This window comes from Biomphalaria glabrata, chromosome 8 (assembly GCF_947242115.1).
Source record: "Biomphalaria glabrata chromosome 8, xgBioGlab47.1, whole genome shotgun sequence".
NCBI lineage: Eukaryota > Metazoa > Mollusca > Gastropoda > Planorbidae > Biomphalaria > Biomphalaria glabrata.
Genome location: NC_074718.1, coordinates 37,992,385 through 38,007,155, shown reverse-complemented (window position 1 = coordinate 38,007,155; position 14,771 = coordinate 37,992,385). Strand labels below are relative to the sequence as shown.

The following is a 14,771-nucleotide window of genomic DNA, read 5'->3' as shown; positions in this document are numbered from 1 at the left end:
AATGCTGTTTTTTTATCGCCCGTAGGATTGGCGTTTTCCATATTGAATGACACCCCAAAATGACAATTTTGGTCTATATATTTCAGAAGATTTGTATGAGTTTTCATAAGATTTTAATAATTTCCAGATTTTCCAGGACCTTTTCGTATATTTTGCGATTTCAGGAGATTTCCAGGAGCTCCTGGTGAATCGACAGGAGGCCACAGGAAATCTGTTATAAGTTATAAATGGTTTATTTTAATAATTTATACACCTAGAATTAGCTCGAGTCCTATGAAAATGCGCGGCCCACTGCGGTTGCATAGGTTGCAGTGGCCTAAGGCCGGCCCTACAAAATAGCGGTGCATGGCTGTATGCTACGCCGCCGGTCGACTAGTGTATACTATTCTTGTATAAAAAGATGCTGCCGGATCATCTTTTTCTGCCATTGCGTTAAAGTTTTTAAATGATCTTTTTTTTTTATATAGACTTTACAGTTTGACTCTAATTTTAACAAAGGTGTATTAATAGAAAAGTAAACAAGCGAATATCGTACTTCTGGGGAACTTCTCTCTTTTAGATATACTAAACGGTTAACAAACAACATTAGGCCTATATTTCTTATAGTCTTATAGGCACTAGTTTAACACAACTTATATTTAGACTTGATAGTGTGGTTTATTAGTTCGCTAAATTGTAGCTAGAGACAGCTGGTTCAACTACACAGCTGTAGGCGTATTATTATCTTTGTGCAGTACTGGAATAAAACTTGACAAAAGAACAAAAAAACAAAAAAAAAAACTTCTCTTAAAACAAAAATAAACTATTTTTTTATTGGCGATATTTACACATTTCTGATTTGCTGTACATGTATGTAGAATTACCTTATTTTATCTTATCTTATATAATACTCGAATAATAGAAAGAAACAAGACCTCAAAAAATAACTACTGTATACACACGTCTTTCTGATTCCCAGACTCAGACTTCTAGTGTAACTCTAACACAAACTTGAAAACTTGTTTCTTAATCCATCATAATGATACTTCGCAGTAGCATTTCTGACACCTTGTCATCCATCAGTACGCGTTACTTTTGTTTGGAGACCATAGAACATCTTCAGCATCAGAAACATCCACAGCATTAAAAATAAAAATAAACTTTAAAGAATCCTAAATGCTGCTGGCAAAATCATTGGCAAAAAACAAACCCCATTTGGGGAGTTGTTTGAGACAAACATCTATAAAAAAGCTAACAAGATCCTCGAAATAAAGAATCACCCTTTGTGTCAGGATTTTGTGATTTTACCATCACAAAAAAGATACAAGACACCGATAGCAAAGACAAACAGACACAAACACTCTTTTGTTCCCCTGGCAATCAAATCATTAAATAAGAACAATCTGGTATAAACTTTGTCACATGTAAATTATGAGTGAGTCTGGTGTGAATGTACACTTTGGTTTCTTATAGTTATAATGTTTTTTGTTTGGTGTAATGCACAAATTGTAAGACAAATTTCCCTACGGATAATAAAGATTATTATTATTATTATTATTATTTCATCATCGCCAACTTAATCGTCAGAATCCGTGTCATCGTCAAGATCCTTTTCCTCATCCGCCTCCTCACAAAAGTCTATCATCACCAGGCCTGGGTTTAACCACCGGTGTCTGGGTAGATGAAATACAATTGATGTTTGCTAAACTATCTGCTAGACTAGACATTTTAAATGTTTAAGGGTAAATTTAAAAAAAGAAAATCAAAAGAAGAGAAACAACCCTAATAGATCTTATTCTGTAGATACGGATTATAAAAAGCTTATCTGATTCTAAAAAATTGTATCACATTGCTATCAAAACGACCAATCGGTTTCATTTGCCTATGAACCCTAAGTCTCAAAGTTCAAAATCCCGGTCTCCTCTGGGATTCAAACTCATGGCGCGGAACCCGAGCGCTGTCCACAAAGCCACTAAGAAAATGTTAAATAATAGTTGAACAGTTTAAGAAAATCTGCCTAAAAAAGAGTCCACATAGTTCTTTATTTTACACTGGCATTTGATTCAAAGAGGAAAATTGACATGACGAATTGTTCAGCCAGCAATACACATATGTAGGCCTTTTATTTAAGAGAATGTGCCTTTATTTTCTTTAACATTGCTACTTGAGTTAGAGATACGCTCATGTAATAGAGAAAAAAACTTGTTCAATAAAAGTGTCAGATTACTAAACTGCTCTAAATTAGAGATTTGCGTACATGAAGCAAATAAATAAATAGCAAACTTTTTGTTGTTTTAGGTGACAGAGGAAATAATAAGCGATGTATTTTAATAACACAAAGAATACGACCCTAGCACTAGTCAACTAATTTCTAAACACAAACTAATAACAAAGCTAATATCAAGTCACTTTGTCTGGTAAGAAAGTTTGTACACGTTATTTCTCCGACACCCAATCTCGGACCGAGCTAAAACTTTGCACAATTATTTCTTTTACATGACAACAAAATAATCAATTTAAAAATTTGCTCAATTAGTTAATTAACTGACTGAATTACTGACTTTGTTTTTATCCAAGAATGACTGAACTGCTGGTTTTATTTTCGGTATCCCGTTCTCGCTGTATTTACCGTAACCAGTCACAACATAGATATACCTGTCTTCCTCTTTGTAGCCTTCATGAGTGTACACTGTGGGCAAACGTTTAAAGTGTGTGTCAATTGTACTGACTTTTTCAGATCAGTGACAACGTCAGATTACGAGAAGGCTACAGACATTGAGATTTGAACTAACATTTTGTAACAAAATATCTACTATATAAATAGTAAAAAGAAATATTAGGCTGTGACAGGGGTTAGTTCATCCCTATTGAAAATCGAAACAAACATATTGCATATATACCCTTTATAACTATTATAATTACTCCAGTTGTATATGCTTATCTATCTGGGGCTTGGTGGCCGAGTGGCTAGGCATTTGGTATTCGAACCTAGGATCCTGCGTTCAAATCTCGGTGAAGACTGTGTGACAGGTGGGGAAATGTGATGTTGGTTTGGCGCGTTTAATGTCTAGGGGATGATTATTTTTAATGCTATCTCACACTAACCTATCAACATATGAATCGGGAGCAGACACGCAACGAGACAAGCAATGAAAGATAGATACAAAAGTTAAAAATGAAGAATATTTATTTACATAAATATACATATAAGAATAAAAAGGGGGAGGATTCGCATCTATCTCTAAATAATACTAGATTTAATCATCACTCTTGCATTTGATAAGAGAGTATGTCACTTTGTCCTCTGACTTAGCTGGTCTTCCTGTTGATGTCGCAGCTGGCTGCGTCCTGGCTTGAGGTTCTGCAGCTGGAGGTGGCGCTCTAGCGGATAGAGGGACGCCGGTGATATAGTTCTTGTGGAGTCTCAATCCCAAGTTCTAATATCTGTAGTGGGCACAGTAGGGCGGGTGGCCGGCTACCGTGGGCACAAGGTTACAGCGGGCAGAGCTGATCTGCCGTGGGCAGCGTAGTTGACAGGATATGTCCAGTGAGCTGCAGAGGGTTTGGCGTAGCTATGACGTCTCACACAGATCTGGGTCTATAGGGACGTCGCAATTAACAAGTTGACAGGTGGGCTGTCGAATAGGCGGGCAAGGCAGATAGCGCCAAGTAGTAGAGTTGAGTAGTGTCGAGTAGGCAAGTGCGGTGCTGAATAGCACTAAGCACACAAATAGGCAGGTAAGTAATCCAATAAATAGGCAGACACCTGAGGGAGGCTGCGGATAAATAAAGACAAGTTAGGACATGTCTCTCATACATCTTATCGATGCCCTCGACTGAGGTGCATTCGTCAGATTGGTAAAATTGCTTCAGAGCACAATGGGGAGATGATGACAAATGGGATTTGGAAAATAGATGGCTGATAGTAGCAATATAAAAAGGTACATTAAAGGGAAAGTAATAATATAAAAATGTACATAAAAAGGGGAAATAATAATCTAAAATAAATAACACAGGTGGATAGAGAAAGAGAGGGGGGGGGTGAATTGGGCGGTGTTCAGCGACCAAGACGGTTTGTTTACATATGACCGTGGGTCGAGAACAATGGAGCGCGCTTGAATGGAGAGGGTGTCCGTTCAAGCGGCGCAACTCTCATTAGAGTAAAATGAGTAAAGGGGAGATAATTCTTTTCTAGACGCAGTATTAGTGCGCTAGTAAAATTATCACGGTTGTCAGCCGAGATAAAGAAGATAAAATAAGATGTACGAATATATACATGGTTGCATCAACGATCAACTGAGCAACGTAGCGTTAATAGATTAATGCAATTCATAAATAAATACATAGGACATGTTTATGTTCTCTACTTACGCCAGTGAGAAATACACAATGCACTAATTAAATATAAGTGAAATAATAAAATACACATGATACTATCCAATGGAAATAGCACAAAAGTAATTAAGATGGAACTTGTGATTAAGTTCGGCTTACCACCAGGTATTCCTGTAGTAGTGAGAATAAATGATGTAGTCCAGACTCGATAGCTCAGCTCGAATGAGAAAGAGAGAGTCTGACTTGATTTAATTTACCTTATATACAGGCCTGGAAAATGTGGGCGGAAACAGAAAATGTCCTAGGCTTAGAATTATGGGTGAATTAGACTTAAGATGGGAGCGTCGAGAGGCGCTTTGACTCGAATAATCTCCTAGATCAAAGAGAGACGTAGGAGAAAAGGGGGGGGAGGAGTGACTTGCATTCCACACAAGATGGTGTCCACTGCGACTGTCAGACATCCTGCCGATAAGATCAAAGAGTCTGTGTGCATCTTTGCCCCGGTCAAGGGAAGATAAATCGAAAGATGTGGCCTAGCTATCTCCAATGTGGTCAACTAAGTCTAGCCTTGAGCGGAAAAGGTGGTGCGGGTGAAGAATTTGGGGGTAGGGTGGGCAAATAATTAAAATAAAATAAATAAATAATGAATAATAATAATTAATGCTGTGATAAATTTGAGTGACTCTGACAGCGAGTTTTTGACTTGTCACAGACTGGCATTTTGAATTTCAGGATTTTTATGGTGCCCTTGAGTCCACCCAACTCTAATAGGTGATGGTCACATGACACCCTGCTCCTTAACCATTGGCCAAAGAATCAGACGCCCTTAACATCATTTGCCCTATAGATCGCAAGGACTGAAATGGAAACTTTAAAATCTATCTATCTATCTATCTATCTATCTATCTATCTATCTATCTATCTATCTATCTATCTATCTATCTATCTATCTATCTATCTATCTATCTATCTATCTATCTATCATCTATCTATCTATCTACCTACCTACCTACCTACCTACCTACCTACCTATCTACCTATCTACCTATCTATCTATCTATCTATCTATCTATCTATCTATCTATCTATCTATCTATCTATCTATCTATCTATCTGTTTATCTATCTATCCACTATCTATCTGTCTGTCTATTTGTCTGTCTCTGTCTGGTATGACTGTCTGTAAAAATGAACCAATACTGTTCAAGAATGTCTTGGAAGGGTGAAATAGGAGGAGTAGAAAGACATTTTGGTTGATACCTACTTTTCTTCATTCGATGATAAAATTCATAAAATAATACCATAGCGGGGTCCAAGAATTGTCCTCGGAGATCCAACTTTTTTTCACTTGGCTCGCTAAGGGGGAGAAGAATTAAACGAAATAAAACAAAACAAAACTGTAGAAAACATTAGGAGTAGGTCTACTATAAGTGTTCAAGCCTAGATTTCAATACGCATGTCAATACAAGATTCACAAAAGTAGACACTATAAGTATAAACCATGGACGTAGCCAGGGGGGGGTGGTTGGGGTTCAACCCCCCTCCCGAAATGAAATCCCTCCCCCCCCCCAGAGGGGGGGATCGAAATTAAGTGACTGATTTTTTCTTTGATTTTGTTTATTTTAGATGAGATTTTAATACTAAACCATCCCTTGCCAGAGCACAGCCCATGGTTTTTGAGTTTAAAACCCCGTAAAAAGGGGTTTTGAGTTTAAAACCCCGTACCAGGGGGTTTTGAGTTTAAAACCCCCTACCAGGGGTTTTTGCAATTAAATCCCCCTCTTCTATAAAACAAAACAAAAAAAAAATGCAAACGACAATCCCCAAATTCCAAGAGCACAGTTAAGGAAGATTTTGATTTTGAAGCCTCCTCCAAAATATACGATAAACCCCCTCTTCGATATGAAAAAGCAAATTACGCACTCAAAATGTTATGAGCGTAGCTAATTGGGTTTCGACTCAGTTTTGAGTTTAAACCCCCCTTCAGCGGAGTTAGAAGGTAAAAAAATACCTCTTTAATTTTAAAAACAAAGCCAATTACACTCTCTAAAATCTATGAGCGTAGCCAAAGGGGGTTTGAGTTTAAATCTATGAGCGTAGCCAAAGGGGTTTTGAGTTTAAACCCCCCGCCAGCGGATTTGAAGCTAAAAAATACATCTTCAGTGAAAAAAAAAGCAAATTACACACTAAAAATATTTGAGCGTAGCCAAGCCAATTGGGGGTTTTGAGTTTAAACCCCTCTCCAATAGATGGCGTTTTTTTTTAAGACCCCTCCAGATGGTTTTGAGTTTAAAATCCCCTTACAGAACGTTATGAGGTGGAAAACGTGTATCTTCATTATTATTCTAAAGCAAACTACAGTTACCAAATTCTATGACCGTAGCTAAATGGGGTTATGAATTTTAAAAAAATACAATAACTCCAGAGATTTTTTAGTTTAAAACCCCCAACAGAAGATTTTGATGATAAAACGTCTCTTTTCGATATAAAATCTAAAACAAAGTACAGTCACCTAATTCCAAGAGCGTATTCAAGAGAGGTTACACATTTCTACCAGTGGCGGGGCTTTATTATTAAACTGCAGTGAATAGTCATCTGCCGAAATTGAAAAACACTAAATGTGGCTCAACAAAGATGGCTAAGATTTTAGGAGTAGGTTATAGAGATCGGGTCTAAATTAAAGACATCCTATGACGAACTGGGAGTCGACCCCTTGGTAAGATTGTGACAGAGCGTCGCATAAGGTTTGTGGGACAAGTTCTCCGACAAAATGAATTACGCATAATAAGAGTTGCGACACATCCTAATACAACTTTGCGCCACACATTCATGGAGGTCCTTAGAGCAGGTGGTAAGAGGCTTCAGACATTACCAGTGACAGATTTTTGGGAGACAGCTTGACGGCAAATGCGCCGAACGGCGGGGGAGGGTCTAAGCCAGTAAGAATAGCACATTAAGTTTTTGCAATAAAACTTGCTAATAGTAGAAAAATGCACTGTAGATACCTCAGAATATGCATTTTGATGGCTTTTAATACCAGAAATAGTGCTTGGCGGCGGGGCTACGCCCCGCGCTGGGGGAGCTGCTAACGCTCCCCTGGACCCCCTAGAAGGCAATGGCGGAGAGTCAAACATTCCAAGAAGAACCTATTCTAGGGCACAATAAACGTATTCCGAAAGAATGAAAGGTCAGAAGAATGTAATAAAGATTACGTACACACTCATACATACATATAATTTTTTTTCGGAGGGGGGGGGGGAGGAGGGGGGAGGGGGAGACTCCCCCCCCTTAAAAAAAATCCTGGCTACGCCCATGGTATAAACTAACAATTGAGCATCCCCGGTAGTTGTCTTTCTCTGCATTTATAGCCCACTACTCGGAAATAACATGAAATCTATTTTAAGTACTTGGGAAATTCCGATGGTTATTATGAGAAGTTATTTCTTCGAAGTTGATGGATCTCATTCACCAATCGTAAACAAACAACATTTAGCCACGTGATAATATTAATAAAAAAATGAAAAAAATCGTATCACGTGACTGCCTTTATCGATTACGTAATATGTACAGAAGAGATAGAGATTAGAGAACCATGTGGCTAAATGTTGTTTGTTTACGATTGGTGAATGAGGTCTATTGCAAGTAAACAACGTTTGTTAAAAATTAAACAAACACTAAAAGTTTAATGCGTAATTGTATTTTCTCGAATTTAATTTGTTATAAGTAACTTCTTATTTAAAACGTGAGACCTTGACGCGTACATTGCGTGTCATGATGCACCACCTTGCTTAATACATGGAAGAGAGCTTCTGGCAGCAGGCGGCTTTCAAACAGAGTGAGATTTCGTAGAAATGTCGCGGGATAAAAGTTTGAGAGCTAAAGAAAATCCACTGTCTTTGGACAGGTGTAGACGTGTAAGAGAATTAAAATCGACCAACGGTAAACAACGATTATGTCTCCTCTGGCAAAATATGTAGGTCGCAGCTGGGACTACATACCATTATGAAATACTGCACTCCTCATTCAATCTTTGGATTCAAAGACAAAACTTATTACTATCATCATAAAATTTTGTTTTTGAAAAATTTGTAATACAATGCTAAGGTAAAAAAAAAGAAAGAAACAAAATAAAAAAAATCACTAATGAATTGTAGATTTTAAAAAAGAGGAACAATTTTTTTTTACCCTGCACTATAACTCCCTTCCACTTTCGACCGAGAAAGAATCCTGGGTCAATTTACATTACATAAGTAAGATCGAACTCTAGTTATGAAATTTCCAAACACTATGACAATAATGTACACATTGAAATCTCAGTTCCATTACCGTTGCAACTTCAAAATATCGTTTCTATTTGACTTACCTGTCACGCACGTAGTGTTCATTTAGTCTTGATTTTTGTGCTTTACGCAGCCTTGGTGGAGGCGCTGTACTCGCTGGTCTGCATGGCGCCGCTTCAGCACCGATCGCCATGGTTATATGTGATCTATATACTACATTGTCTAGCAAGGGTCTACTTTCGAGAATCCCACCACAAAGGTCTGGAATAGGAAATGGTCTCGACAGTCTACCATTAACGTAGACCATTTTATCACTTGCTGGTAGTTTTTCAGATGCAGCGGAAAGAGAAAGCTTTGGCACTGCGTGTGACGAAATACTTTCGCTTGCTCTGACAACAGATGAGGAAGACTCGCCCAGCTGAATTGTTTTGTGTCTTCTTGGGATCTCCCAATCAGAAGAACTGTATCTGCATATTCGTCTTCGAGTTGTAACCGAAAGTCTATCCACTTGAAGGGTCTCTGCATGCGTGACAGACTGTTGCGTTGGGTTATGGGGTACACTGATGAACAGGTCAGCAGAAACTGGTGACGAAGAACCAACACTGTTGTTTTCCGACACAACGTTTGCTGAAGGGAGAAGTCTGGTGATACTATCTGGTTGCTGCGCAGGCTGGCTTGAACACCTGTTTTCTGATGGTAATGAATTTGTTTCAGCGCTTGCCTCTGGTCTACTTGAATGTAACGTTAAAGCAGTTTTGGATCTGGTTCGTCTACACTGTAGTGAAAAAAAGATATTCATCCCGATATATACTTTCTAGATTTCAATTAAAAAAAATAATAACTAGGTGCTGAAGACTAGAGACCTGATTGTCAAAGGCGATGATTCTAATGATGGACTTTAAATGCATGTTATCAAGGTCCTGAATATGAAATGTTTATAGGGCGAGAATTTAAGTCATTGGTTAATATGCATGACTAAATGCATGACGGGTAGGACGTAATCATCTTCTTTTTTGAAGTAACGTCTGTATTATATAAGATAAGATAAGATAAGATAAGATAAGATAAGGCAGAACGCAGTTTTAGATTTCCCAATGTTTCCCTTATTTAGAACTGTAAACCTTATAGCTAATTTTAACTTTGGTTTGGGATACATTTTTATATCAATTTAGAGATTAAATTATAAATCAATCTAAATATGCATTTCAAATATTATTAGCGTGTTTTCCCTTCGATATAATATGTTCGCTTCATTCAAAATCATTCACCCCGAATTATCATACAGGAAAAGGAGTGAAATTGTAGTTGCCACATTACCGATTCACTAGTGTTGGTTTATCTGTGAAAAGGTGATATCCGAGTGGGAATAAGTGGCGATATCTAATATCACACTTGGAGTTGCCAGTAGTAAGAACCAGAACTAAATCAACAGAAAATAGCCTTAAATCATATATGAAGTAAAATGATATTTTTCAAATTTTTAAAAAGTATTCTCTAAAACTATCTAGGCGATATACAATATTAGTATTGGTAATCATTTATTTTTAAAGTTTGAACAACGTTACGATATAACGGCAAATGTCTTCGATTCCAAATATTAGGGATGAGTGCAGTGTTTCACGTGACTACGCAAACTCAGTTGGGACCCAGTGAGCCAGCCGTAAAGCATTGCCGTTTAGACATTTTTTTTAAATTCTTGTTCGAATTAAGAATGTTGAACTGGAATTGATTCAGGAGGAATTATGTTATGGAAACTGTAACATCTACAATACGACTTAAGTCAATGGTCAGATGATGGTCATAATGATATTATTAGACTTTACTCAGACAAAAACAATGAGATAATTATAGAATGATACCCGTGTCTTATTAAAACATTGTATCTAGTTTTTTTTACAGTAAAGCTAAATACATTAATTAACATATTTATGTCATACGTACCCACTTAATTAAACAATTAAACAAAAGCATTATGATCACTATCATCACTATCATCATTATCACCATCACAGTTTCTTCAATATGCATGGTGGATGGGCAACTCTGTAATATAATTGTGTAAAAAAAAAAGTAAAATAAAAATTAATAGTTTTTTAAAATTAGAATAATTTCCTATTTCATAAAGCTGGTGGTCTATCATTTCTCATTCTATTTATTCTTGTAAGGTTTCATTTTTGCAAGGAATCTTTCCAGTGAGCTTTGCACAGTCAAGTTCTTCTATTAAAAAATCCAGCGAATTAATTTTACCAGCAAACATTCAAGAGTACATGTGACGGTTCGCAAGCTATTCATCTACGTCTATTTATTTATTCAACTCCCTATATACAAAGAAATTTCAGTCGATGGATTTCTGTCATTCCTGCTGAAGCCATAGGATGTATTAGTCAAAAATAAACATTTTTTCCTTTGAAGTCAATCGGAACAATTTTATTCATTAAAAGACGACCAAAGACAAGTCTAACTAAAAACGTGGGCATGACTATGTACCTTAGCAATAAAAAACAAAAATCTGAAATTAATTGTTCATATACATAAGTTGTAACATTCTTGGAAAATCGTTGGAACCGTTTATAAAATACTAGATCCTACACCTAGCAACTTACAAGCGCTCAGATCTATTCGAAATGGTGCCCAAAGAATAGCAAGACAGTGCGCTAACAATTGCTGGCAGGACCTATGTGAAAACATCCAATCTTGTGCCAACTGTGGTAACATCAGAGGACTATACAAGGGCATGAAAAAAAGCCTTTAGACCTCACATCAGCAAGTGTGCCCCGCTCAAGTCAAAAGATGGCTCAATCATTAGCGATCGTGCTCTGCAAATGGAGCGATGGGTAGAGCACTATGCAGAACTTTACCAGATTGAAAATGTCATCTCGCCTATTGCTTTGTCCAACGTCCCACTATTTTCAGTTTTGAGCAAACTAGACGAAACACCTTCTGTAAAGAAACTGAGTACAGCCATTGACATGCTTGCACACGGGAAAGTACCCGGAGGAGATGGTATTCCTGCTGAAGCCATTCAGGCTGGAAAGCATGCCCTAATCAAGCCACTCGATGAACTGCTAAGTTTGTGCTGGAGTAAGGAATAGTCCCCCAGGAATTAAAGGATGCCAACATAGTAACAATTTACACAAATAAGGGCGACCGCTCCGATTGTAACAGTTAGAGAGGCATTTCACTTCTTAGCATAGTTGGGAAGGCTTATGCCAGAGAAATACGGGAGCGGCTGCAGATCTTGGCAGAACGAGTTTACCCAGAATCGCAGTGTGGCTTTAGGGCCGGCAGATTCACAACAGATATGATCTTCTCCCTGCGGCAGCTACTGGAGAAAAGCAGAGAACAAAGGCAGTTCCTCTTTATAGCTTTTATTGGCTTGGCCAAGGCGTTTGACCTTGTCAGCAGAACCGGCTTGTTTGCCGTATTAGAGAGAATCGGCTGTCCAAACAAGCTACGGAAACTAGTGTCAGCTTTTCATGAAAATATGCAAGGCACCGTACAGTTTGACAGTACCGCCTCTAGGCCATTCTCCATCAACAGCGGAGTAAAACAAGGATGTGTTCTGGCTCCAACACTATTCGGCATCTTCTTTTCAGTTGTACTCACCAGCGCTTTTAAATCCCTGGAAGATGGAGTATATATCCACAGTAGATCCGATGGAAAGCTATTTAATCTGGCACGCCTTAAAGCCAAAGCAAAGAGACAGCGTATCTTGATGCCGCACTCATATATCATTCACAAGAAGGATTGCAGAGGCTTGTGAATGTTCTGGCAGCTGCTTGCCAAGAGTTTAGCTGTACAATAAGCCTCTCCAAGACTGAAATCCTGGCACAACATGTCGCAGAAACGCCAGTGATACATATCGGAAATCACACACTTACGGTGGTGCAGGAATTCACATATCTGGGAACAACAATATCCAGCAACCTAGATCTAGACACTGAAATGACAAAAAGAATTGGAAAGGCTTCTGCAGCAATGGCAAAACTCTCCAGGCGTGTGTGGGAAAATACCAAAATGACCACGGCAACAAAAATCCTGGTGTACAATGCCTGCGTTTTGAGCACACTTCTCTATGGCAGTTAGCGCTGGGCAGCTTACATGCGCCAAGAACACAGATTAATAGCTTCCACCTATTCTGCCTGCGACGCATAATGTGCATCTCCTGGAGGGATCGTGTCACCAACCAGGAAGTTTTGACATTAGCGAACATGCACAGCATCTATGCTCTCTTTCAACAGAGAAGACTACGCTGGCTCGGTCATGTCACTCGCATGCCAGATGGCAGAAGCCCTGAAGACATCCTATACGCTGAGCTGGCAGAGGGAGCCAGACCCAAAGGCCGCCCAAGACTAACCTACAGAGATGTCTGCAAGCGAGACATGTGAGCCACGGGCATCGACCAAAGTATGTGGGAGGAGATAACCCAAGACAGGACAGCATGGAGACAGACTGTACGTGCTGGTACAAACTTCGCGGAATGCAAAAGAAAAGAAGCAGCGTCAGCCAAAGTTATAGTTAAAGTTAAAAAGTTAAGTCACTAAAGTTAGAGAGCCTTCAGGACAGAAGACTTTAAAGTAAAGTAGCAATTATACACAAAACACTGAACCATTATCTTCAAATACAAAAACAAAATTTAATTGAATACTCAGAAAGACACAGGGTTAAAGGCATATTCCTCGTTCCATATGCTAGGACAAATTTGTACAAATGCTCTATCTTCCCTAGTGCTATTAGAGCAATAAATGGGTTGCCTGCGCCAAACAGGAAAACTAATGACTTGACAGAATTCAAGTCATTGTTTAACATGCTTGACTAGCTTCATGGCGCATACGACTTAATCATCTTCTCTTTTAAAGTAACGCCTGTGTTTAATAAGTGAAGATAAGATAAGATTAAAATTTAAATGTATGCCACTTTTTATTAGCGGCCTATAATTTTTATCCAGCTTGCTTACTTGATTCGAGAATGGATGTGGGAAAAATAACATGTACAATTATCCAAGGGGACGAAACCTCACATATTTAGCCATAACTCTGAATGCTGGAGTATTAATTTTCCTTATAGGTATTAAACAAAATATGTAAATTAAAAAAAATAATGCATTAACTGATTATTTTGTTAATTATGTAATGATTTGTCTTTGCCAATGAATAATTGTGCAGAGTTTCAACTTGATCCGAGAATAGATGTTAAAGAAATAACGTGTACAAACATTTTACCAGACAGCGTGAGTAAATATAAGCTTTGTAAAAAATATTTAAAAAAAAATGTATACACTTTACATCAATTAAATTAAAACAGATTATGTTTTACAGAATGTCCTCCAGTTCGTGTGGTATGAGCTCCTAACTATTTTCTCTATGGTGCCAGGTTCAAACCTTATTGGCCGCCAACCTTCGCCGTTCTCTGAGGCCTATGGAAATGGTATTATCTTAAACCAACAAACCAAAGATACATACCTTACATTCATGTATTCTATTGTATTCAATTTTGTACAAAAGTCATAATGAACTTACCAGATAGAGACCATGCAACATCAGCGAATGCAAACTACGATTTAGAGATTTGTTTCTGTTTCAATAATTTTGGACACTACTCTACGCGTCCGTGTTTCTAGTTCAAACGTTTTCCATTGATTGGCTTTCAATGAATCAGTACGTGTCACGATAAGCACACCTTGCTTGCCCCGGTGTGTAGTTGCATTTACTTCATGCTGGGTCAAGGTTATAAAACTATGCAAGAGGAATCACTAATACAGTCAATATTAATATTTAGTATTGACTTTAATGGACCTCATTCACCAATCGTAAACAAACAACATTTAGCCACGTGATTCTGTATATCTTCTATACAAATTATGTAATCCATAAAGGCTGTCGCGTGATACGTATTTTTTTTATTGTTTTATCAATATTATGACGTGGCTAAATGTGTTTATTTACGATTGGTGAATGAGGTCCATTCACGGTGCCCCCCATGGGGTGTGTTGGGGGAAAAAAGAGAAACCGTGTCTCATATTCTCTATGACTGCCCAAAACTTGCTGATCTCCGTCTCGACAGGACAGGGAAACCAATCATTCTAGATGTGCATGATGGTATGTATGCAAGACAGCAGGGTTTTTGCAAGAGAGGCCTTGAGCCTGTCAAGCCCTCACTCAAATGGAGTTTCATGATG

The 14,771-nt window shown here is 38.1% G+C and overlaps 1 protein-coding gene across 1 annotated transcript; it reads right to left on the bottom strand.

Annotated features, from left to right (window-relative positions):
* Nucleotides 1–2,519: 2,519 nt before the first annotated feature.
* Nucleotides 2,520–10,631, bottom strand: LOC106078127 (uncharacterized). Its single transcript, XM_056039374.1, has 4 exons — nucleotides 10,535–10,631; nucleotides 8,677–9,368; nucleotides 5,578–5,669; nucleotides 2,520–2,668 (listed from the first exon to the last, which is right to left on the bottom strand). The coding sequence occupies exons 1-4, from the start codon at nucleotides 10,619–10,621 to the stop codon at nucleotides 2,520–2,522; spliced, it is 1,020 nt and encodes a 339-aa protein (XP_055895349.1). The 5' UTR covers nucleotides 10,622–10,631.
* Between the last annotated feature and the right edge of the window lie 4,140 nt (nucleotides 10,632–14,771).